At 47.6% G+C, this 26,601-nt stretch overlaps 1 protein-coding gene across 2 annotated transcripts in view; it reads left to right on the forward strand.

Moving 5' to 3' along the window:
- The window catches only part of TMEM104 (transmembrane protein 104), a 67,241-nt gene extending 42,050 nt beyond the window's left edge, over window positions 1-25,191 (forward strand). For both annotated transcript variants that reach the window (XM_026654415.2, XM_026654416.2), the window contains exons 9-10: window positions 2,518-2,611; window positions 20,754-25,191. In XM_026654415.2, coding sequence (XP_026510200.1) covers window positions 2,518-2,611; window positions 20,754-21,514 — 855 coding nt within the window. In that variant the 3' untranslated portion in view covers window positions 21,515-25,191. The remainder of the gene's footprint in view (window positions 1-2,517; window positions 2,612-20,753) is intronic.
- The last annotated feature ends 1,410 nt before the right edge of the window (window positions 25,192-26,601 follow it).

The raw sequence follows: 26,601 nt of genomic DNA on the forward strand, positions 1-26,601 counted from the left end.
TGTACCCAGAACCCCTCGCGGCACTGCTTTGCATCATCCGGGCATTGCGATCTCAACCCATAATTCCAATGGGCGCCGGAGGCTCCGGGAACTGTGGGATAGGTACCATAGTGCAATGCGCCGGAAGTCGACGCTAGCCTCGGTACTGTGGACGCGGTCCGCCGACTTCATGCACTTAGAGCATTTTAGGTGGGGACACACACAATCGGCTGCATACAACCGGTTTCTATAAAACCGGCTTCTATAAATCCGACCTAATTCTGTAGTGTAGACATAGCCTCAGAGACAGACCTCAAACCTTCCCTCTTTGCTACCTAGGGGCCCTTTGTCTGTCCTTGCTTTGGATGAAGGTGCTGTTTTGCCAGTTGGTTCTGGTGTACTCTAATTTGCAGAGGACACCTGTTCCTTAATTATCACCATCCCTCGTCTGTCGTTTTGTTTCAGCTCTTAGTGATGCATGAGCTAATCATCTCTTTTGAAGGGGGATTATGTTAACAGTTGGAGCGTGTTTCTAAGAGAGGCTAGTTGGGCACAGGTCTGTAATTTCAGTGGTGGTAGATTTGTCTTCTGCTTCGTTGGTGCTAGTCGTCTTTCACCTGCATTCTCCACATGTGCATTGGGCTGCATCTGTATCGATGATGATGATGATATCCCCACCTTTCTGACCCTTGGAGGTTGCATTCTGCTTTGGGACTGAATGGCAGTCAGTAGAAAGGAGGCTGCAGGCGGGGTGGGGATGGAGGGAATTCAGGGAGCATAACACAAAAAGGAGATCAAAGGAAAAGGGCAGAGAAAAAAAATCTCATTTCTATAACCCTTTTAATTCAATTGTATTAGAACGGAAAAGTCCTTGATATTTCTTTTTGCTGTCTAAGACTTGTCAGTTATATTTGAAATACCTTTTGTGCTTCCTGGGTGATCTCATCCAAAAGTTCTGACTCCCAGTCCTCTCCCTGGGATTGTTTTGGCCACCTGGCAATATTTGTGTTGTGAAATTATTCCAGTTGCATAACATATTTTCTGGAACGGGTTTAGAAAAGTTTCCTGGAGTTGTGCGTGTCTTTAAATAACTTGGGTTCTGTCCCAGCTCTTCTATGGGTTCATTGTGGGACCTTGGGTAAGTCATATAGCCTCTTTGTGACTCAGTTTCCCCCATCTGTAAAGTGGAGTCCTACCTTCCTTTGTAAAGTGCTTGGAGATGTATGGATGAAAAGAGCTATATAAATGCTAAGTATTTATTGCTCTGTTTATTTTTAAAAAATCTTACTAGTTGCCAAGCAAATGGACACAGCATGTACTGGTATCTTCTGGGCCTTTGTCTTGTATCCTACTGCTTGCACATGTTACTGATGAGAGTCTGAGTCAGTCCTTGATTGATTGTCTCACACTCTGCCCCCCACAAAAACAAAGGGTGTGCAAAGCTCCCCTCCTGTATCACTCCCTTCCTCCTCCCCTCAACCTTCTCAATAAAAGCAACCTCTCTCGATACCACATTAGCTTCGCCCAGTGGGTGCTCAGAACTCTTTCAAGCCCTTGACATTCTGTGTGTTAAAGTGCTTCCTGTTATCTGATTTGGCTAATTAGTCTGTTAGGTAATCGGCACCTCATCCCCCTTGCCCCCCTCAGTGCCACTGAGGTTGGATAAGAGGTCACGGCTCTGTCACCTGTTTAGTCTCTATTGCACTGGGGAGGAAAAGTAGGGGGAAGTGTGATGTCGAAGGAAATGTAAGTCTTCTCAATTAGTCCTGCTTTCTGCCAAGTGACTATGGGTGTGCGATGGGAAGCTGCAAGATATTCAGCAGATCCTGGTACTGCAATGTCCCCCAATTTAGCCTTTAGAGACCCCTCTGTGGTCTGTCTGCTAGCTGTGATTAAAATTGCTGGATGCCTAATAAGGGCCCTTGCTGGTGGTAGCTTTGGTTTCCCACTCTGCATGGAGTGTTCCTTAATAGCAAAGGCGCTGGGGGGCCCTTTATCTTCACAGTTTTCAGTTCATGGGTGTGGTTTTCATATGTCACTTTCTGTTGTTAATGCTTCATTGTAAAAGTGAAAATGTAGCACATCAGGGATTAGTTTAGCTGGAGCTGGTTCACCCTAGTCACTTGGCAGGTTCCACTGTTTTTCAGGCTAGCACACCTCAAGGCAGGCCCATCAATGTTAATTCAACCAGACTGGTCACAGCTACAGCTATCAAGACCTAAACTGAGCATGTACCCAGACAAAGAGGTTTAATATTTAATGTTCTGTAAAGTTATGCTGATAGCTTGCACTAAAATTTGTCAGTAACAGCGTGCTGTACAGGTGTCAGGAAGCCAAGAGGATCCTGAGCTCTATGTCTGCCTGAGGCATATAATCTGACATCGAGCAATTAGTTTGTCCCCTCCTTGTGTCTCAGCCAATCCAGCTTTAAAACGAACTAGTGAAGAAATCTTGGTGTCAAACAGAAGCTGATTTTTGGCCTTATTAGCAAAATTCTGATTTTTAGCCTGATTCCTATTTGTTTTTTAATCTTTCCAGGCAGCATTTATTCTACTACTGGGTCCTTTCACCTTTTTTAATGTCCAGAAGACCAAGTATCTGCAGATCATGACATCCCTGATGAGATGGATAGGTGAGTCCATGAACTTCTTCAGTTTTAGCAAGCCTTCACCCCTATCACTACTGATGGAAACTGAATCACGGGTATTGTATATAGATGTTGGAGCAACTCTGTCATGGCCTGCATATCCTGCCCTCTCAAAGACCTGAGTCAACCATAGATTTTTTTTTTATTTTTTTTTTTGAGCCAGGGTCACCTTCATTTTAGACACGAGTTTTATAAGTGAACACTTGCTAAAATGGTGCTGAGTCCCAAGTGTCTTGCCGTTGGTGCACCATAGGCTGCCTCAGAAACTTCATAACTAACACAAGCTATTTTAAGTAGGCACTCTGCCGCCTTCTCCAAGCCCCTTGTGTCTCTTTTATGGTATCTCACTAAAAAGTGAAGCTTAAAAAGGATTTTTTTTGAAGGGATGCGTGGAAATTCTGCTTCTTGTGATCAGAGAACTGTCCATGTTGACCGACTGTCCATCTCACAACTGGAACACCAACAGTTGGATTTTCCAGTGCTAAGGCAGGGGAGGATGGGCATTTTAAAGATGTTTCTCATTGATAAGGCTGTTGGATTTTGTGGCTTGATGTGGCGGTTCTCCCAATGGACCCTCCTGAACATCAGGTCAATTTCTTCAGGATCCAGGTCTTGGAAATAAGTGGGATGAATCCATTCCATCAAGACAGGGTTCATTGTGGCAGGAGGTGACTACTTTAGTTTGCTCTTTAGAGCACTGATGCATTTAATGGAGAACCCACCCTGAATCTTGTCAGTCATCCAAGGACTTAATTGCTGTGAATCTGGGCCACGTGCATACATTTCAGGAAGAGGTTGCATACTTGCACACTGTGTTTTGCCCAGCTTATAGTTCTGAGTGTTTATCTCCGTCCACTCCAGACCCAGATTTGAGAATTGATACCTATCATCAGCCCATGCCAGGAAGGAAAAACGACTTTCTCTAGTTCAGCCTGTGGGATTGGGGGGAGGGATAGCTCAGTGGTTTGAGCATTGGCCTGATAAACCCAGGGTTGTGAGTTTGATCCTTGAGGGGGCCACTTAGGGATCTGGGGCAAAAATCAATACTTGGTCCTGCTAGTGAAGGCAGGGGGCTGGACTCAATGACCCTTCGGGGTCCCTTCCAGTTCTATGAGAGAGGTCACCTGTTCAGTATTACCTCTGTACGCAGTAAAGGCCAATTTCGGTTAGCCAAGTTCAAAGGCCTGTGATCCTGATCTGAAACCCCCAGCACTACTCAAGGGGAGCTGGATGAAAATATCTGAACTGAGGTTTATCGGTCGTGTTGCTTAGGGAAATGAAGCTCCCGTGGTGGATGAGATTAAGCTGCAGAACCTCAAATGTTGAGCCGTTTGAAATAACGAACACTGACCCCATATGGTGTGAAAATCTCGAATGTCAGTGTCTCTCCTTTGTTGCCTGAGCACATGAAAGGTTTGAAAGCCCCATGCTCCCCAGAAGGAGGGGTTATCTCATTAAAGGGGTATTAAAGGTAGCAAAAAAATATAATCCCTTCTCCTCTCACTGGCCCATTTCCAATCACCCAGTCTCCTCTTTTCCTGCAGATGCATCAGTCAAGCCTCCCGTCTCTCAGACAACCTGGCTGGCCTGCCATTGGTCTGTCCCTAGCCAGCTGCCTCCAGTATAGGGAGGGTGATCATTAAACCTTGGCCCAAAGGTTTTCTTTCCTTGACAGACGTACTGTTTGGAAAGGTGTAGGGGAAATTTATGCTTTAGCCTGATTGAGTCCTGTGTCAGGCCATTAGGGGATGTCTGTCCCAGATAATGATGTTTAATGGCCCCGGTGGTACCTCAGTGGCTACTTATTGCAATGGATTCAATGAGTAATAGATTTACTAGAAAAGAAGATTCTTAAAAGGAAAGTGGGTTTATACAGTAAATAAAGAGTAATAGTCCTGCTGCAGGGCTTGGGTTTGGGGTGTTGATTCTGCCGCAGAGCTTGGGGAGGGGATGAATCCACGCACTTGGGTTGGGGTTAGGCTCCTATTGCCGAGCTTGTAGGAGAGGGGGAACTGCAAACAAAGCTTGAGGGAAGGATTAAGCCCCTATGCTTAGTTTGGGCTTCTTGGTGTGCTGATTGTATCCTTCTGATATACTCAGGCCAGGCACCGCTCCCTCTCTCCAGGATCTGTGACTGCATTTCCTGGCCTGTTCTAGCAGAGTGGTGGTGAAGTTGTTTCTAGAACCTATCCTGAGCACTAGAGCCAAACTCTGCAACTCTACCAGGCTGGCCGATCCACATTGGCTTTTACGCAGTTAAGGGGACACATCTGCTTCTCCTCTTTCAGAAAGTGCCGTCTGCGCTTCACCTCCCCTTTCAGATAGGCTGACCAAGCCAGCCCCTTTGGACAAGTGCATGAACTTGTGCTTGCCGGGAAGCCAGTCCTCTGCACAGCTGGCCCATCTCTACTCTGTCCTTAGCGGTTAATATTGGCCTCCAATGGGTCTGCTGCAGGACGTACACTGTCCCTTTCCCCCATTCCGTGAAAGCCTGTGGATTTCCCAGCCGCAGTGGCTGAATCAGTCTGCACTGCCCCAGGTGTACTGAAGGTTAAGATGACAGTAGCGGAAAGGATGACTCTTGGCAGCGGAGAGAGAGAGCTGCATGTGAAGGTCGTCTCTGCTTGTGTTTGGAACGGTGTCATCCTTGCCTTTGAAACTTGTTTCCTCTCTTTCTCCTTCTGATCTGAGTGATAATCAAATGTCACTCGCCTCTTCACAGAGCCATACACTCTCAGAAGCAATATTTTGATTAACAAAGTCTAGAGTGGTCATTTTTCTCCATGAGATGTAAAGACTTCATCTCGCCGTGAAAAATAAGCTACCTCGAGAACGCTAGCACCTGCGTCACAAAGAGAAATTCGTCCAGGTCAGAGAATTCAGAGGAACAACCAGGCCTGGGGCTCAGCTTCCCCTGGCTGGGCTGCTGCATCCATTTTTTTGATGTTGCGGAAGGTCTTTGTGTGCAGCTGAGGCGGACACCTACTGAAGCACCCAGAAGGCCAAGGGGCATGGGGAATCCTTGAAATGATCTGAGGCTTGAAAGTACAAGTGCAATAACATTGGCGATACCAAACGGATGGGAATCTATCGGTTGGGCCTGTTGGGCCCAAAGAACTCCTCTGAAAACAAAGACTAGTATGGAGAAGCATTTCCCTGTTTGCTTGATAAGAGCAAGGAGGGCACAAGTACATTTCATCAGGTGGAGTAGACCATGCAATGGCTAAAGACTCGGGTTATGTGGAGACCTGAAACCGTGTTAACACCTCTCAAGAGCCATGTCTTAAACACAGCTTGTTACAAAGTTGTAAGCGTTGTTTCAGATCACTGTACCGGGCTTATGAATAGGAATAAAATAATTAACACTTGTTTACCCTCGTCATTTTCAGAAATTCCTCCAGAATTGGCCGAATACCAGTGCTAGCCATGGTGGGAGCAGTAGCATAAACCAAGCTCAGATGTTTTTAGCAGCTTTCTAGTCCTGCTCTGAACAGGTTACATAACAGTGGTTAAAAATCCCGTAGCCCAGTTTATATTAGTGTTCTCACTGTTGCTAAGGCCAGCGAGTTGCACTGGCTCTAGACCAGCTCTCGGAGAATTTCTGAATGTGCTCCACATAGATGCAGTATCTAATAAACCGAGTAGGAAGCTAGTAGGCTATAAGATGGTTATCTAAAAAATTTCCTAACATAAGGCCTGGTTGTGCTATTGATATGGTTGTGGTATAACATGGCTCTTTTTTGCCAGTATATACAGAAAAATGTATTTCTGTTCCCTGTCCATGCCACTGGGAAGCTGGAGGAACAGCCAGAAGGGGCCAACTGAAAGAATCCCTCCATGGAACACTACTTAGAGGAAGAACTTACTGCCCTTAGCAACAAAGGGGACATGCAAAGAGTGGCCCAAGGTTTGAAGGCCAAGACTATAACAGGATTCAAAAAGGAACTAGATAAGTTCATGGAGGATAGGTCCACCAATGGCTATAGCCAGGATGGACAGGGATGGTGTCCCTAGCCTCTGTTTGCCAGAAGTTGGGAATGGGTGACGGGATGCATCACTTGATTACCTGTTCTGTTCATTCCCTGGGGCACCTGGCATTGATCACTGTCGGAAGACAGGATACTGGGCTAGATGGATCTTTGGTCTGACCCAATATGGCCGTTCTTACGTTATTAAAATAGATGGGGATAGTGGAGCCTTATTTGTGCTCTAAGCGACATCCGACAGTGCAGGAAGGATCCAGGTTCTGATTATAGTGTTTTAGCCTAGGTCTTGAATTGGGCTAACCTTAAAACTTTTATTTTCTAAGCCAGTTGTAGAATAATGAACACAGTTTCATCTTGCCAGCATGCTAGTGTTCTAATAGTATTGCATTTTAATCAAGATCCATTTTGGAGAGGAATAAACTTCCTTCAGTTTTGGCTGTTGCTGGCTTGCAGTGTTCTCTCTCTCTCTCTCCCCCCTCACCCATTATGCTTTGCAGTGCGTTCAGATCAGACAATTAGTACATCAGTCCTGGTCACTGCACTTCTTAAAGTGGGTCAGTCACAATCCTGGCCCAAGTTCTGGGGATAAACTTGAGATCATCAATTAAATCTCTTTCCCCCTTTCTCTTTGCCTCTGCTGCCTCCCCCTCACACAGACACTTAATATCCAGCTATAGCTTTTGCTGCTCAGCTTCCACCTCCAGGCTCAGCGATAGAGATCCTTCGCCAATTTTTTTCCTGTTCTTAGATAGGCGTCTTAGAAATACCTTAGCTAAAGGATCTCAAACCGCTTTAGGAACCCTGACTAATGACGCCTCCCAACACCCCCGTGAGGTAGGTAAGTTTTAGCCCCTTTATTACAGATATGAAAACTGAGGTCTAAGATCCCACAGTGAATCAGTGGCAGAAGCAAGAATGAACCCAAAAGTCCTGACTCCCGATATGCTGTTTTAATCCCTACGTGCTATCTCAGGGCTTGCCATTGTTCCCATCCCAAATGCCAGGGCATTGCTGTAGGGAACAATCTTTCATTGACTTGAGGGCATGCACTAAGATCTCATAAGTTCTTTCCATCTGTAATTTCAATTATTTACATTATCTTCTCATGGGCAGACTTGCCTTCTGCTAAATTTGCCCTGCCTATAGAAAGGTGCAGTCTCTTGATAACCTGCCTTCTTCTACTTCATTGCTAAAAAGTAACTTTTCATACTGCTTTACATATCTCTCTGTTTACCTGTTTCCATAACTTTAAGTAATTAAACAATAACACAAAGGGTCATTTGCCCAGGATTTAATTTCTCACCACCGCCATCCTCTCCCATCTCGAAGGCCCAGGCTTCTCTGAAGGAATGTCTCCTATTGTCATTAGCTCCAAAATACAGTTGAAGTCATGCTGGCAGGGCTGTAGACCAGTCTGGTTAGGGCGGTGGTTTCTGAGAATTCTGCTAGTCAAACCGTACTGGAAACTAGCACAGCTGTCAGAAGAAGCTGTGTTGTAGATAGACTCTACTCATCTTGAAATAGCTTAACCTTTCACTTTCAGAACCAGCATCTGTCACTTTGACCTCCAGTTGACCTCTCAGCCACCTAAAAAATTCCCTTTCTTGTCCTTGGGAGCCATGGAATTTAGTCGTCTGTTTTGGGGTGGTTGTGGGGTTGGTTTGTTTGTTTTCTCTTTTTCCTCCCATCTGAATGTAGTGCTGGTGCAAGATGCCTGATTCACAGCCCTGGACACTGAAGTCCTTTCTGTATCCACAGAACAGATACAACTTAGGCAGCAAAGAATAACCTGCCCAATGTTCCTCATGCTTTGAGGGCCGAGAGGGTAGGTCATTTTCCATACCAATTCCATCCCTCGGCATCTCCACTTTGACCGCCAATGGTGTAACAATTGCGATGGAGGCTTATATACCGGACATTTGTCCTCTGGGAATTAGTCCAAGATCATGTCCCGTAGACCACTGAACGGAGTTCGGATGTTGTGGTGACTTTTGGTCACTGCTGTCCTGATTCAAATTTAAACCGGCCAAGCTGGAGGTCATCCACCCTAAAATCCTTAGGCCAGCTTGCTATTTTTTTTTAACACGAGTTCTAGCAGATGGGGAAGAAGGGAGACTGCAAGACTTATAGCCATGGCTGGTGTGAGGGTAGTGACAATAACTGAAGTTTTTATATTTTCAATCTCCTGCAAGGAGATTAGTTTTGCCACTGTACAGTCCTCTAGGCAGCTGCTCTTCTGGTGATTAAAAACAGAGCTTACTGTGACAGCTTAAGGAAGGACCAGTTAGACCTCTGCCCTTAGTCTCTTCTTTACACCCTCCATTGGAAGGGGGAAGGAGGGAGTTGAACTATAAATCAGGACATTATATTGCATTTTTGATTGCCTTAAGGACACTGACTGTCATTCTTTCCCCAAGTCCTCCTGCTTTTCTTGGTCCCTTTTGGAGAGGAGAAAGCCGCTTTAGGAGCCCTCTGGGATAAATAATTCACTAAGAAGCGAATATATTTATGAAGAGTTAGTTAAAAGGCCATGCTTCTCTTCTGTGCCTGCTTTTAAACATATCTGAGAAGCTTGTTTCAGTGTTGTCTGCAGGGTGGGATGGGATGAAATGGTGCCGGCGTGAGTGAAAGCACCCTGATAGCTTCAGATGCAAATTGAGAGTGACACACAGTGCTGGATGGGACTGGTAAGATCCTGCCAGAGAGGTTAATGTTCCTGAAAAGAACGTCATCTCCAGTCAGGAGGAGATAAAGCAATGGCTGCCTATGATGGGGTGCAGAGCCAGTTCGGAAAGATCTGTGGCGCATACTGGAGCAGATTACTACCCACTTCCGCATTCTGTGAAGACATCCAGAATGAGGACACCTGTGCAGATTTTGGGATGGAGAGAGTGAACATCAACAGTGAGAGCAACTGTGCATTCCACCGAGTCTATAAGGATGCTTAATACAGAGCATTATTCAGACAAGAGATGTCAAATCACTGGCAAATGGAGTGACCCAAGTAAACCAGAGCAGGTGCGGCTGTTGAGCTTCAAGACAGATTCACTGGCTTCAGACACTCTGCATTGCCCTAGCGCCTCCAACTGTGCAAATGTTAATCGAACCTCACAATGATCTTGTGAGGTAGGAAAGTATTATCCCCCTTTTACAGAATGGTAAACTGAGGCACAGAGCAGTTAAGTGGATGGTCCAAGGTCACATTGCAAGTCAGTAGCAGAACAGGGACTAGATACCAGGAGTCTAGATACCAGAAGCAGAGCTGGGACTAGCTGCCAGGTGTAATGGCTTGAGGACACTGCCATCGGTGATCCAAGGAGTGTTGGCAGAAAATAACTTGACATGTGATCTCCAGCGGAAGTGAAAATGTCCCTTTGCTGCCTAAGTTTTCCTCTCCCATGTGTACAGATGAAGGAGCAGTGATAACACCAGAGTACAAAACAGTGTGTTCTCTCCCCGAGGTGCCCCGGCATGCAGCATGTGTACAGCATGTCAGCTGATATGGGATCAGAGAGAGGAATGACAGAGTTAATGGCAGGAGTTGCGATTGGAGGAGGTTACTGTAAGTCTGCTTAATTATCTTGTAGCAAACATTGCCATGAGCAGGGAAGAAAGGAGCAGAGAGTTGGTGTTTTCCAGCAGTAAAATACTATCCTAGAGCTTTTGACAGCTGAAAGACTCGATTCGTTTTTTTTTTTTTAATTGTTTTTGGGAGTGAAACAGGCTCTGCATCTGGGCCTGGGCCAGGGCAGCAGTAATCTCTGGCAGGGTGGCAGAGGGTATTAGTGAAAGCTGCCAGCGTGGGTGGAATGTCCGGGTGATCGGTGTTACAGATGAGATGCACTATTCCTCTGACCTCCGTTTTTTTGCCTTTCTCCACAAGTCACACTCCACGTTGTACGATCTTGAGAAGTTCAGCATGTGTCACTGCACTTTTGCTGCCTGGGTGAGCTACGGTTCCATGCCATGTAGACTGAGCCTCAGACTTCAAACTAGTGAAATAACTGTCCTCTAGCCAAAGTCCTGCTTTACCTTGTATGAACCGTCCACGCTGAGGCCATGAGCCCTTCTTACTGCTCTGTAACTTTTTCTAGAGCCAAAAACTGTTCCTTCCCCCTCCTAGTCTGAGATCAGTAAAACACTCTCCCAGAAGCAGAGATGCCACCTTCCCCCTAATGGCTCTGACTCGTTTTCATCACAGGTGCCCATCTGTATTCCTTACAAGCCCCCACGGCTCCCCAGAGATAGGGACACTCTTGCCTCATTGTGCTTTCAAGGCTCCACCATCACACAGGTCAAAGATTAGCTCCCACTTCCACAGAGGCAGATCCACTCATCGCCTCTATCACTGTGCCTAGACCACTATGGTTCCACCTCACATTGTTTCTGTCATCCTCTTACACAGAACCGTTCACTAAAGTGTAGAGCAGCTTGTCCATTTCAGCTCCAAGAGGCTTGGGGCTCATGACCTCTGATTGGGTGAGATCATACAATTTCTGGGGAGGACATGTGGGTTAATGCAGAGTGAGTCAATAGGAGTCCGATCAGGGCTTATTTCAGAGGTTTGTTTTACCAGCGTGACTAGTAATAGTGAGCTATCTTAACAGCTTACATGTAAAAGGCGAAAGATTTATACGATTTGAAGATCCCAAAGGGTCAGTGGGTTTAATCACACTGAGCACGGTTGAAAGGCAGCCACCTCCTCTGGTCAAGGGAAATAACAAGGTGGCTAGTGCCCTCTGTGGCAATGGGTAAGCAACAATATTGGGTAAGGACCTCCCAAGGCAAATCTTTGCCCTTCCAAAAAGTGCCATTGGGATTTTGTATGTCTACACATGGAGCAGACAAGGCCTCCGTTTTTTAATATCTCCTCCCAAAGAACCGCACCGTAAGCTATGTGCAACTCAATGACTCTACTTGGGAATGATGAAGTGACTTGAACCCTGTCTTGCCAGTGTGTCTAGGTATTTCAGAACCTAGGCTTAGACAGCTCAGCCGTCCTCTGCTTTTGTTCAGTTTACTTCCCTCTCACTTCTCAGCTGGAATGGGACAGAGCCCTTCCAAATTCCAGTGCTTGCCTGCCACCACCAAGCCCCTTAGGACAACCTAGCCGCCCTGGGGCTCCCAACCAGTGTGCTCTCATTCTGCATAAAATGATGTGCTTTGGATTGGCAAAGGTCCAGGAGATCACTGCAGTAGATGAGTTAGAAAAAGGAGGTGGTTTCTTCTCCCGGAATCCTCTCCATAGGGAGCCGGCCCAGGGAGACTATGCCTACTCCCCTCCTCTTCCCCGTTCGGTGCCACCTCCCTCCCCGAATCCATCACGCTGCCTTGCGTATGAGATGGGAAGCGAGTGGTGTGCAGTGCGAGAGGGTGATTCATTATCGTTATCCCCTGGCATATTGATTCTCTGCTTCGAGAGGAAAGCTCTGTCACACCGTTAGCCAGCGCTGATGGATGGCTCTGCTGCAAATGTGTCAAAGCTGTAACAGGGCGCCTGCTTAAACAAACAGTTCTAAATGGGCAGATGGGGGCAATGAGGCATAGGGGGCCTCCGTTTATAGCAAGATGGTGTGGCAGCATTTTGCACCCAGCGCTGCTCCGGTTCATTAGAAGGGATGACATGTAGAGCAAGATGTCTGCGTAACCTGGTGATGCTCATTTAATGTTAATCATGGTTTCCAGGCTGAGGGAATGGATGATGTTGGAAAGGGCACAACTCATGAGCTGCAGCAAATATATGCAGTTATCCACGTCTCGCTTACTGTTTGTATCCCTGTTGCAGTCTCTCTTCCACAAAGGGGATAATGCTGGCCGAAAATAGAAACGGAGGTTGCTCTGCAAAGTATGACTGCTTGCCGCTGGTCTGCAGCCTGCTGCCCCATGAGTGCTCGGGAGCAGTTCCCCAAGATCATTAAGACATTCCTGCTTCCTGCCTGAGGAAGGAACAGTGTTTGGAGTCAGAGTTCAGCACAAAGTCTAGTCCGCTCCACTGGCCCGGGCATTATGGGGGACTTGTGCACACTGAGAGTCTGTAGCACAGCACCTTTCAGATTGTCACTGGAGAAATCAAATGACTGGGAGAGCAAACGCTCCGTCGCCTAGCACCAGTGAGGCTTGACTTGCAGCATGGTCCTGGCCAGTTACTGAACAGTGCGACTGACACATCTCCTTGCGTTTCTTCCTCTTTCTCGGTGCACATCTTGACTTGGGGCTTCTGCGTAAGGCTGATCTGGAGGCAAGGTTGCAACTTCTCTACCTTCCAGGCAAAACTTTTTCTCCAAAACTCTTCTAAAAATAGTGCCTCTGCTGCGTCAGTCCTACCACGCGGAGCTGCACCAGTGGGTTACAAGGAAAGGTGAAGTCAGAAAATCATTGTGGAACACGATATCGGGGCAACAGCTCTAGGGGGGGGCGGATTTACTGCTAAAGGGCAGATATTGGGGAGGGGAGGGCTATCCTTGGCTTGTCAGGCTTGACAGGGTTTCTGTTGCCTTATGAAAGCACCAGTGGAATTGGATTTTTGGGAGCTATGATTTTTATGTATTTATTATTATGAATGTTGAAAGCCTTCCTTGGCAACTAAGTAAAATTAAAAGCACTCCAGGCACCCGACTCCAGGACACCCTGCCTCAATCATCAAATATTCATAATGAGTTTAATGGCAAAACGGAGACATTGTTTTCTTCTGACCTCCCTAAATTCTGTCTCATAGCAGCTGTGAATTTAAATATTCAGGATTTGGAGAGACCCAGGTCCTGTCCCCTGGTGAAAGCTGCTACCTGCTGTGCATCGGCGATGTGGCAGGGACAGAGGAGGAGCAGACTGGTGAATGCTTTGTTTCCAACCTGCTCCTTGTGGAGGGTGAAGAGCAAACTTGGGGTGGTGGAGAAGGGTGACCCAAGACTGTCACGTTGGCCACTTCACTCCATGTGAAGGGATGGAGTATGAACATGGGAGGGCTGTGTTCTCCCACCACCATTCAGCAACAGAGATCCAGGTCCCAGACTTGCTCCTAGCACAGAGAGGAAGGGAAAACTGCATTTCGGTCCCTGCTCCCCATGCACTGAGGACGGCATCTGAGCATACCACATTCTCACCCCTCTGCTTTGAAGGAGAATGGGAAGGAACATCTTCAACACTTGGGACAAGGAGCCAACCTGAGACTGCTGTCTTCCAGCACTTGCATCTTGCCGGGGGATGGAGAGCAAACTTGGGGAACACCCTTTTGGTGCCTCTAGCTCCCCGCATGGGGTTAGCCTGAGACGTCCTGATTCCCTGCTCTACTGTCTGTGCTCGGGATGGATGGCTGACCGAGATCAGCCCAGCCCAGCACCCCTTCCCCTGTGGAGGAATGCAGGGCGAGCATGAGGCTAACGGAGGGATCCCAGTCGGGCTCTGAGGAAATGGTGAGCTTAGAGAGACTGATTTCACTTTCTCGCTTCCCTGTATGGCTTTGTGTTATCGATCCACTAGCGCCAGCACAGATGGAATGTTAAATATCCCTAGACTCCCAGATATCCATCAGGGCTGCTTTTCGGATATAGGCTCACGTGTATTCCTCCCTCGTCTGGCCACGAGAGCCTGATAGCGGAGCAGTCATCTTTCTAAAATCAACATCTCTTTGGGCAAGGAGGACAGGCAGCCTTAGCTTTCCTCTCAGAAGAGGCCTGTGTCCTCCAGGTTAGAGAGCTGGTGTCCGCTCCCCACGAACAACAGAAAATCTCAGTCGGGGGTGGTAATTAAAAAGCCATGTTGTGTTTCATTTGTCACCCCTTTTCTATCCTTCACCAGTAAGGATGGGAGAAGATGGGATGCGGAAATGTCCCTCCCAGACCACTTGTCTCGCTGAGTGGAAAATGAGCTGACTGGGGAGTGTATGAATTAGTCTCTTACACTGCTTTTGTACAGGGGCTCGTTTTATTTATTTTTAAACATTCAAATAAGTTTCAAGTGCATGAGGTGATCGTAACCTGCCAGTAACCCCTTGAAATCATGTAATCTGCCCCTCTGACTAGTGTAACTGTTTCAATCATCCATAAACACTGTTTTCCAAGGAAGCTGCAGTTCACATGGGTGTCAGGGGGTGGGGGAGGAAGCAGAGGCGGGGTGCTGCATCATATTACCGTCACTTTACAGTTGCATTTCATTTTTCATAGTCTCTCGTGATCTTTCTGGCCTTCCCTCCTTTCTTCTACCCCTTCCCCTCTGGTAGGTTATCTATATGGTTCTCATCACATGGTGTAGAGAGGGCATTCTCCATCTCCTTTCATTCTCCTATGCACTTACTAAGAAATGTTCTCACAGAGACATCCTTCTCCCCACCCCCCACTTTTAATTCCCACTGCTTGGGTCTCAAAATGTTTAATGATGGAGATCACCAGGAGTGCTCCATGAAACACAACTGGAGAACCAGTGGTGTACAGGCACCTTACGTATGCCCTTGACATTCTTGAGGCCTGTCTCCAACTATGAAGGTGTCTGGTCCTCTTGCTTTTATCTCCTACGTTCCCTGGAGAAATGGTTGCAGTTTCGGCGTTGTCTGTGCAACAACTGAAAATCATGCTAGCGGCAATTGAATTTCTAAACAAGGTTCTCGCATAGTTTCCTTGATCAGCATAAAACCAAGCTGTAAGCTACTTTGGGTGGGGTGTGGATGGTATAGGCTATAGCCTGGTTTGACAAGTGCAGTTTTCAGAAAAATAATCCCAGTCCATGCTGATTGGTGAAGCTGTACTAGATTTCTGTCAACCATTTGTTATTTGGTGACTGCTAGCTAGTGTGCACGGGACCAGAGCTATATTTGTCTTCTATATTTTTCTGGCTGTCATCCTTCTGAAGTGGTGTTTGAAAGTCTTTATCCCTGCTTTATATTTCAGTCCCTCCTGCCCAAACCTATTCCTTACACGTGAGCAATTTTCTTAACACATTTTCTCTCTGCTAACCAGGTTCCCTCCAGGTGCAGGAGCACCATAGGAATGTTAGTGCTGGAGCCGTAGGCTACTTTAATGGAGTATTTTGGCTTTGCCTTCAGCCTGCTACCCCAAGAATAGAAGGATGTGAACAGGAAGCTTCATGCATACATACGGGATCTTTTTCTCATCTGCTCGAGACTGCCTGTCAGTCAGAGGCAGTCATCCTCTTTTCATCTTGATTTATCATTGGGCATAACTAGTTTCAGAGTTTTCATTTGTGGCTTGCTTCCTCCCAGGGGCAGGTAATAAATCTAATATGTGAACATTTAATTCTCCAATTTCAGCAGCCAGGACAGGGGAGAGACACTGTTCCACCCCAACGGCCGAGAGAGAATACAGCTGCTGGGGAAGCATTGCTATAGAGATCTATCTGTGGTCGGGACTTCAGTAGGGGAGTCTCCCAATTCACCCAGCCAGCCCCAGCCCCCTCAAAGGATGGGAGATGGGCACGCTATGAGCCACTGAAAAGGATAGCACTCCTACATGTTGCCACCACCAAGCTAGGGGAACATTTCATTTGAGAGCTTCTTGCAGAGGAGTAGCACTTCTACTTTGACAAGATATTGCTAGATTTTTAACCTCTCTTGTTAGACTTGCTTCATTAGGATAGTCGTGTGAGGAAGAGATTTCATTTAGGCAATACAGCCATTCTATAGAACATAATAGCTTGCTCTTCTCTGCAGTCTTCTATCCCAGGTTCTCAGAACACTTTAGAAACTTTGCACCTGTAGTTCTACAATCTCCACTGTGGGTGGCCTTGTGCTAGGGAACCCCATCATTCCCCATTAGGGATCTGATCCAAGGCCCATTGAAGTCCGTGGAGGGCCATTTCATTGACACTGTTTTAGATCAAGCCCTAGACTTCCCAGCATAACAAAGCATGGCTTTCTTATAAAGGAAGTCATCAGTTTCTCCTGGTCTTGCTGAGGACTGTGGGGTGAACAGCAGAATAACTGGAGTAGGCTGACATGGGCAGAATGTGAAAGTGGGGAGCTGTACACTGAACCCTAAAAAAGTAGGGAATCGACTCAGGTTCTGCCTCCAGCAGTTTTTATTCTAATTCAGAAGCAAGATGGAAAGTTGTTTTTTGTCTCTGAATTGGAAGCAGCCTCCTAGCCTCCTTCCACAGCTTGGTGTTTGTGTGCATGCAGGTCACCTGTGTAGAAAGCTGTGCCAGGTCTCATGTGGCCCATCTCCATAACAGGCATGGAGTGTGGAGGCGGGAGTACCGGGGGGGATTGACTCTGACAGGTTGCGCAGTGGAAATGTGATCCTGCACTGCTCCCCTGCTGTAAGAGCGTATACTGGAAACTGAAGCTAGCCTGCAAGGCTCTACTGCTAGAGTCGCGTGTGAATAAAGCACCTGGTGCTCCGGTCCCCACAGAGCAGCTGACTAAGGTTACCAATGTGCCATACAAAGACTCTGAAAAGGGGTGCAAACTCTGAGGATCACCAGGGCGTTCAGCTGATCCCGCTGTGCATTGTTGAATGAGAGCTGATAGGTCAGCTCTTGACTGAGCAGAGATGGTAGAGATTTGTGCTCTCTTCAGCGGGGAAAGAGGTGCAGGGCTCTTGCAGTTAAAAATAGTTAAGATATGACAGAGATACAAGACTGGGCTTCATGAGTCAAACGCTTCTCCCAAAAGAGAGAAATAAATGTCCTCTATTTGCATTTCCCAAGCAGTGTAACCTGTCTGGCTCATTCGTTCCTGAGTGTTGTGTCCTCTCCTGTCTTGCGTTTCCTTTCTTGTTCCTGTCAGTCTGTCCAAGCTCACTCTCAGCCCTGCTGAGTATACTCAGTGTCCCGAGGCAGGCTCTGGATGACTTGAAGGTCTTTCTGCTTTTGCTAGAGTGGCTAACAAGCATTCTGGAGTCTTTCTGTCAGGGATAATTTGGGGGGAGAGAACACTTTACCAGAGAACTAGAAAGGCCCTTCCTGTGATGATTGCCTTCGGGTTTGTAATGTATCTTTTTCTTCGGCTCCGATTAGAATTGGAGACAGTGTTTAAATACCCAGAGGGGAGAGAGCTCTGAATCCTGCCAGCTCTCTCCACTATGTCCGGTCTCGGGGATGGATGTTGTGCCTGATACTCCAAATGTGATCTTGCTCTAGTTATGCCTTTATATAATAGGTCTGGTGTAACAGCCAGTTTATATTCTAGACCCCCTGCAAAATTATCAGCCAGCATTGTTGTCTTTCACTTGGGGATGAAAAATCTGAAGTGGGTAGCTCATGCGGCCAATAAAATGCTAGCTGCAGAGGGGTGGATTGAAATGTGTCATGGAGTCTGATAGGGCCCTACCAAATTCAGTCTATTATGGTCATAGGATTTTAAAAATAGTAAATTTCATTATTTCAGCTATTTATTTAAATGTGAAATTTCATGGTAGTGTAATTGTAGGGGTCCTGACCCAAAAAAGTGGTGTGGGGGTCGGGAGTCGCAAGGTTATAGTAGGGGGGCTGTGGTACTGCTCCCCTTACTTCTGCGCTGCTGCAGGTGGCAGTGCTGCCTTCAGAGCCGGGCAGCTGGAGAGCGGCGACTGCTGGCTGGGATCCCAGCTCTGAAGGCAGAGCCGCCGGCGTCAGCAGCAGCGCAGAAGTAAGGATGGCATGGTACGGTATTGCCACCCTTACTTCTGCGCCGCAGCCTGCAGAGCTGGGCCTTCAGTCAGCAGCCACCACACTCCGGCCGCCCAGCTCTGAAGGCAGCAGCGTAGAAGTAAGGGTGGCATGGTACGGTATTGCCATCCTTACTTCTGCGCTGCTGCTGGCAGGGGGGCACTGCCTTCAGAGCTGGGCGCCCGGCCACTAGCTGCCACTCTACGGCCACCCAGCTCTGAAGGCAGTGCAGAAATAAGGGTGGCAATACCACAGTTCCCCCCCCAATAACCTTGTGACCCCCCTGCAACTCCCTTTTGGGGAAGGACCTCCAGTTTGAGAAACTCTGGTTTCCCCCTGTGAAATCTGTGTAGTATAGGGTAAAAGCACACAAAAGACCAGATTTCACAGCCCATGACACATTTTTCATGGCTGTGAATTTGGTAGGACCCTACTGATAGAGGATCAGTTCAAGGGGGACACTCTTAAAGAGGGAATGAAAGGATGTGCTGTAGGGTAATGGGTGGAGCTGGTGGGTAACTAGGTATGATAAAGGGTTAGGGGATGAGTGTGGGTAACTGCTTATGATGTGGGATAAAATGGGTAATGTGTACCCTATGAGCTTAGGAGTCATCCTTGGGTAATGAGTCTATTGCATTAGGCTCTCTGCAGTAGAGTACGTATCTGAGTTTGGCCAGTGAAATGGGTAAATGGATGTTTTGGGGTGCTAGGCCCAGTTACTGGCACACTTAGTGCCAAGGCTGTGTTGGATGCTGGGAAGTACAATTGCCCCTGGCTTAAGAGAAAAGACGTTACAGTTCTGCATCAGTGGAGGCTTCGGATGAAGTTGATCTGTTCCCGTCTACGGACTGGATAAAGCAGAGTGCTTGTGAATTTATTCCGTAAACATCAAATATTTCCTTAGATCTACGCCCACCAAGGGGTCCTCTACAACACCGCACAATCTCCAGGCGCTGGTGGGTGTAGGAGCCATTACAGTTGCTGAACAAATGAGCATCCTTGTTCCCCTACGGCAGGCACCCAACATTTTTTAGCGCACACATGGCCTAACTGCTATGGGATGCTCCGCGCGGAGACTTGCTGCTTTCGTTTGTCTGCTGTTTGTTTATGACATTCGAAGCTGTCTAATAGGAATGTCAGCATTTTTTGTATTACCTGGTAACTCATTGCTGTGCTTTGCCTCTCAGCCAGAGACAGAGCTGTACAAGAGCCAGGGCAATCGTGTCTTCCCAGTCGTTACCAATCTAAGCCCTGGTCTACACTGGGCGGGGGGATCGATCTAAGTTGCGCAACTTCAGCTACGTGAATAACGTAGCTGAAGTCGACGTACTTAGATCGACTTACCGTGGTGTCTTCACTGCGGTGAGTCGACTGCTGCCGCTCCCCCATCGACTCTGCTTGCGCTTCTCACAGCGCTGGAGTACAGGAGTCGACGGGAGAAGGCTCGGGGGTCGATTTATCGCCTCTAGACTAGACACGATAAATCGATCCCCGCCGATCCGGCAGGTAGTGTAGACATTCCCTCAGATTGCAAATACCGTCTTTCATTGTCAAGCAGGCAAAGTAATTCAGCCAGTGACCAGCTTTCCCAGGCTTGCGGTGACTTCCATAACGTCAGGATGTGGTTATTGGTAGGCTGTTGTCCCTTGTACGTGGCTAACTGCTTTTAGCCCAGGTTCTACAGCTGGAGTGTGAGATAGGCTTCATTTCCTGCCTAGATTTTAACCCAGCCGTTCATATTTCTTCTTGTCCATAGCAAGCACCTTGTTTTGACAGGCTAGTAAAATATCATTAGTTGGGTTTTTTCCCATTATCAGGGGAAAGGGCAGGCAAATGGATTTTATGCCTGGAACTGATGAATTTTAATGTATTTTTTCAATGCTGCTTTAGTCTCGCTCCCTCCTCTGGGATTAGCAGTAGACAGCCTGTTCTTCCTGCCCAAGAAATAGCCACCCACCTTCCCAGGTGATAGCAGCTATGTGAGTTGCCCTATCCCCAACACACACCCCGTAGGCTAATGCTTCAGGGACCTCAACTAGCAAGTCACACGAGTGGCATTGGTGTCTGTGGCCAGGTTAAGGATCTTGCCTCCTGCACAGAGTAATCTCTCTCAAATACCCTTTAGGCTAACTTCATAGGTGGGGAAGGTGTTTCACATACCTCTGCAAGGAGGATAGAAAGAGGGACCCTGAGACGAAGAGGTGATGAATGACAGCAGTGTTGGACTTTGCACAGCGGGCCCATTTCCTGAGAGAGGGTGATGGTTAGATATACTTGCTTAAGACGAAGTCAGAAGGCTGTTCCCATATGGATTCTCTCTGATGTACAGCCTCCTGTTGAAAGCCAATAAAGTGGTAACTCCCTTGTATATTCTTCCTTGATATGCAGTGCCACATTCTCCACAGGGAAGTGGTTTTCCTTATCTCCTGAGCTGTAGACGTGTAGCGAGATCTAGTGCAGAGATTGTGCTGCCGAGGAGAGCTGTGTTTGGGAGCCTGGACGCTGGCATGACTTACCATATTCTCTCTCTCTCTCTCGTTTTGCAGCTTTTGTCATCATGATTATTTTGGCCCTCATCCACATCGGCAAGGGTGAAGGGGAAGGTCACCCACCTCTGGCGCAGCTCTCGGGGATCCCCAACCTCTTTGGGGTGTGTGTCTACTCCTTCATGTGCCAGCACTCACTGCCGTCCCTTATCACTCCAATCTCCAAGAAGCAGCATGTAAACAAGCTGGTGCTGCTGGATTACATCTTAATATTGGGTTTCTACAGCCTCCTGTCCTTCACGGCCATCTACTGCTTCCGCAATGAGACCCTCATGGACATGTACACACTCAATTTCACCAACAGTAACATCACCAACATCGCCTTCATTCGTTACTTCCTGGGCCTCTTTCCTGTTTTCACTATCAGCACTAACTTCCCCATCATCGCTGTGACCCTGCGGAACAACTGGAAGACCCTCTTCCACCGGGAAGGTGGGACGTACCCATGGGTGGTGGATAGGATTGTCTTTCCAGCAATCACTCTGATTCCCCCTGTGCTGGTGGCTGTCTGCACACATGATTTGGAGTCCCTGGTGGGCATCACGGGAGCCTATGCTGGCAATGGGATCCAGTACATCATCCCAGCTTTCTTGGCCTACTGTAGTCGGAAGGACACTCAGCTGGTCTTCGGCAGTGGCACAGTCAATAACCATCTGTCCCCTTTCCGGCACATCTTCTGGATCTGGTTTGTGCTGCTATGGAGTCTTTTCTGCTTTGTGTTTGTGACTGCAAATATCATCCTGAGTGAGACAAAACTCTGATGATGGGGCAGCAGCACTCTTCATCCAGGGCTCTGGGGGAGATTCCAGGATTTCAACTCCTGTTTCAGACTCAGTTAACAAAAACCCAACAACCTGCTCTTCGCAAGCAATCGGCTTGTTGATGCAGGTTTGCTCTGGACGTGAGGACTTTTTATCACCTCTTCACCTTGGGTGCTGATGTAACTTGCTCAACCTCCTTTTGATTCTGGTTCTCAAACTGATCATGCGAAGCCAGGGTTGGGAGCTCTCAGAAGGCCTCCATGGTTATACAGTGTCTGACCATTTCTGCCTTGAGTTGGGGATGCTCCATTACAGAGCATCTTCCTCTCTGTCCAGGAGCAGCCTCCTTATGGTTCTGCAGGTTTCGGCACATGGAAGGCTGTCTGGCCTGCATCTGCTCCCCATGAGAGCAGGACAAATATCTGCCAGAGACAGGGAACTGTTATAGCTGCTAATACAATCCAACAGCAGTTCTCTGGAGTGATCCACTTACCCCTCACCAAGGAAGTAGCAGACTTTTTTGGTTCTGTTAAAGAATTTCAGGTGCACGGTGAGGGAGCCGGTTAACTAGGGATGACAACTGGTGGCATGTCTGGAGGATGGGTCAGGAGACTGTAGAAAGCAATGGGCTTCTATGTGGTTACTGTGACTGGTCCTGTTACAAATCTTTCTCACGGTTTCTCCATTTCTGTTACTACCTTTTCAGAAAACATTGGCCTTTGTTTTATTTGCTGTGTGGTCTATGGGGTAGAAGGGGTGGATTCAATGGGTCTGGATTAGCTCATTTGCCTATTTGATAAGATTACACCGACCCTTGTCCTGGAGTTCTGCTCCAGCCACTTTTTTTGGTTGCCTTAACTCTCCCTCCCAAGGCAAACCCATTCTGTGAGGCTCTGGATCCCAGTCTCTTCCTCACTTTGTTAGCTCTTTGGTGCTGCTAAGTGGCCTCAACTGTCAGAACAGATCTCACAAGTGCTGGAGCAGCAGGGCAGACTATGGCCACAGCAGTCAGGATCTGTGTGGCCTTGGGAGGTGCTAATTACCTGTCCGTGACATGCATTAGACCCTCGAGCACTTGCTGGGCGTACTGACATTTCCAGTCTCTTGCTCTGGGTAATTAGCTTTGAAACAAGCTGGGTGTTAACTCAGGGGAGAATGTAGTGCCAGCTGGAGAATTCAGCACTTCCCCACTCACTGTGCCTGTCTCACTTCAGAAATGGAGCTCGCAAGTATAAGCAGAGAGAGGAAAAACATGGAAGATGCTCTGGAAATGGTCCATAACACTATTATCCTGCTTCTAACTTCTCCCTCTGCCTAGGGTTAAGAATTTTTCTTGCATCTGTTCAAGACAGAGTTTAAGAAACGTCCACCCTCCAAAAATTCCGCTTAGCACACCTTACCCCAGCTTACAGGCTGAGACACTTCTCTTCTTGCATGAGAACTGTCTATTGTATTGGTCACCGACAGTCTTTGATTAAATCTGTGCTGTCGGGGCTGCTAACTCTCTTATTGGAAAGTGATACGTTTATTATTCTAGCAATCTGAGGGCCCAGGGTCAAAGGTCATAAAATAAAGGCTTTAATAACAGGAGGCAGAACTTTTAATGTTAAACTTTTTACCTTAAATATTTTAAGACATTTCCCCCCCTGTGATTAAGCCAGGTTCAAAGACAGCTGCCAGTCTCTGGCATTATACACCCTTGCTCCCAGTGCTACTGCTATATTAAATGTCACTTTTCACCAACGGTGAGCTTGGGCATGCCGTCTTTTTCTTTTTTAATCAAGCTTTCTTTTTAATACAAGTTTCAGGTTTCTACGGGACATGAAGCACTTCCTGCCATGGAAACATTCAAGTGGCAGGGGCTGTGCAAAAGCAGCTTTCTTCAAAAAGCTGGGGGGGGAACCCCTCACCCCCTTAAGCGACGTGAAGATGTCCTTGAACGTTGCGTAAACCAGGATGTGCCAGTTGGGTGGAGGGGAGTTGGTTCCAGCATAATAAACCTGACATCCCCTCTCCTCCCGATCATAAACAGGATTTGGCAGCCCTTGCTGGTGCATCACTCAGCTACCTACACGGCCCTAAGTGCTACGAGGAAGCTGATTTGGCTCTTTTGGTGCCAGGTTACGGAGTGGGCTCTGTGAGTGAATTGCTAAGCCTGACGCTCTGTTCTAGGGTAGGGAGAACAAAAGCACAGATGCATTTTGGAGGGCAAATCCGTAGTACAGCTGAGCTTGGAGCCACCTGCTGGGACTAGTGCAGGAGTTTGCACCTGCTTCCTTCTGTTGCTCCTTCTCACGGCTATTATGTCTGACAGCCAGGAATGGGACAGATCGCAGACGCCGTGGCAGGGCACACTGGGCCCTTCTGTTCTTGTACAGCACTGGGGCAGGCACTGGTAGGAATAGGTTTTGCACATTTGCAGTAAAGAAATGAGCCTGTGAAGGACCTTAGAATGGATGGAAATGCTACATGGCACAAGGCTCCCTTTGGTAACAGGCTTCGAGGGTCTTTCTATCCGTCTCAATCCCTCAAAGCAGTGAGCTGATTTTCTCACCTTGTGTCCCACTGACAGCACCAAACCAGACCACATCCCCAAGTGTCCAGAAGCTAACAGGCAACTTTAATCAGCCGTTTATTCCTTCTCTGCTTCAAGGCTGCCAAATGCTCAAAGACCCTGCTGTCCTTTTCCCTCGCTCGCCCACCCTTGGCCTGTCCAGGTCAGGGAGCAGAGTTGCTAGCAGACCTCGGCTCTGAGAGTGAGCCAGTCTCCACCTTGGTACAGCTGCGAACATCAAGCTCCATATCGTGTGCAGAAGCTGCTGGCCCGGAGCCTGGGAACTGGGCCTGAGGCAGCATAGCTTGGTTCATGATCTCCTGGCAAGCGCAGTGACCCTCCCACCACCAGGAAATTTCCCCTTCCAGCCCCAAAAGGTCTGACCATGGTACTGCCTCCCTTTTTCCCACTCCTTGCATGGGCACCTGAGATTCCACAGCTCTCTGCCTTCTGACAGGCAGAATTGGTTTTAATGGACTTCAATTACAATGTGCCTTTTCTTCTCTGGCTTAGATTAACTCCCCTCCTGAGAAGCTTCCTTTGGAACGTTGCACAAGGGTGGTTTCCGTGGGATCCCTGTGAACAGCTGTGATCTGAGATGTAGCTCAGCAGCGAGGGATGTCTGGCTCATTGTAGAATGGGTGTCTTGCCTGGCGCCCCACCAGGGAACACTCTCTCCTCTCTACACATGAAAAGCAACATCGGAGAGACTTTCCAGACATCTGCCATCCTCGATCGGTGAAAGAATCAACCCTCCTAATGGGAGAAACTCCCCAGTGAGGAAGGGGGGCAGAACATTTTCCATTTAAAATGTGAAATGAGAAATGCCTCAAAAAGTTGAAGGAAAATGGGGAGTTGGATGGATCAAGCCAGAGCAAATATCTCCACTAGGTCCTTGCCCGTCTCATTAGATGCAGAGCCGGCAGGGGGCAGAAGGGGTCCAGTTGCTGTACTGGCTTGGTGTGGCATGATAACTCGTCTCCTGTCTGGTTTAAGAATGAGATTTTTAAATGGCTATTATGACAGTGGGTTATTTGGATCCTCACCGTGCCGTCCTCCGCTTGTCCCAGTGTGTAATTATTTCTCCAAAAGGCATACAAATAAAACACACACTCTGCATCTCTCTTGGTTTGGCCTTTTCCTGTGTGCGTAAGAAATGGTTTCTCCTGGTGGTGGCACCACTTCTAATCAGTCCGTGGGAGCAGCAGAAGGCGGGGAGGTGGCAGACAAAGAGGGCAGGGGTGGTTGTGACAGCTCAGAGAGTAATTGAAGCCCTAATCTGTCCCTATTTATTAGCCTCCTGCCTCCTGCATCTCTAGATGTTCTCTGAAAACTCAATTAAAACATCTGTACTTTACCCTTCTCAATTACATTCCCTTACGCTTAAAACTAAACAAATTGAATCATTCCACCGCCTCTGGCAGCAAATGAAGTTTCTGCTGGCAAATTTATTAGCGTCATAAAACCCAGCTTGATTTATCTGAAAATATTAGAACACATCTTTACCATGGAAATAAACACTTTCTCCTCCCATGATTCTCTCTAAGGACTCAACAGACAGTGGAGGATTTTTTGGCTGGACTGTAAATCTAAAATCAAAGTGGCATTGGGGATGGATTCAATCTTCTGCCACGCTTCAAAGAGCAACAACGACATGGGAGGAGGCGGGAGGGAGGTTGAAGTATCAAACAGGCTTGGGACAATGTTACCTTTTTAATAAATGTAATGCTGTGTGCTGCTTAGCCTCGGAGTGTGAAGTCCTCTTTCCACCATGTAGCTATGGCATGGGCATCAGCAGCAATGCAAGCTTCATTCCTGTGGACCATCAAATCTGCCTCAGCCCTGAGCTGGGGAAACCACTATCAGAGGGTATTTTAGTCTCCATGGCCATTTAATCTCTGGCTTCTCTGTAGAAGATGCCAATTGTGGCAGTGTTTGTGATGTGGATGCTTCTCTACTATAGCAACAAGCATGAGACCAAGCCATTTCACATAGGCTACTGAACAGATGCTACATTCAAATGACTTACAGCCCCTACTAACCAGGACTAGATTAGAACCAGTGTCCTAGAGATTATAAGCTTCATTTCCCATAACTGTTTCTCTCCCCCCCCCTTTCATTTTAGCAGGTCTGATAATGCCTCCTTCCTTTGGCTGTAAATCCCTATGGTATAACCCTAATCACAGACAGTCTGCGATGACCTGTACACTTCTTTTGTTGACAGAGTATTTCATGCCAGTCACAGATATACAGCTGCTTGCACCCTCACTCTGTTCCTGTGCTTGGGTGTTCCGGCTCATGGCTTAGGTACAGATGCTCCTGTTCTAGCCCAGCCGCTTGCAAGCCGGCCGCCGCTCCAGAAGCATTTATCGTTTTTCAGAGCTGGCCCTGGAGACTGTTTTTTACGATACATTTCACACAGATGCATGATTCATTTTAACTTCCAAGCTACTTGGCACAAGGAGCATTCTCAGTGGTCGGTGAACAGTCCAAAAGGCTGGATTGTTAGCTGGAAGCCAGCACAGCTGGACTC

This window comes from Terrapene carolina, unplaced genomic scaffold (genome assembly GCF_002925995.2).
Source record: "Terrapene carolina triunguis isolate 2854851 unplaced genomic scaffold, T_m_triunguis-2.0 Scaffold192, whole genome shotgun sequence".
In the NCBI taxonomy this organism is placed as follows: domain Eukaryota; kingdom Metazoa; phylum Chordata; order Testudines; family Emydidae; genus Terrapene; species Terrapene triunguis.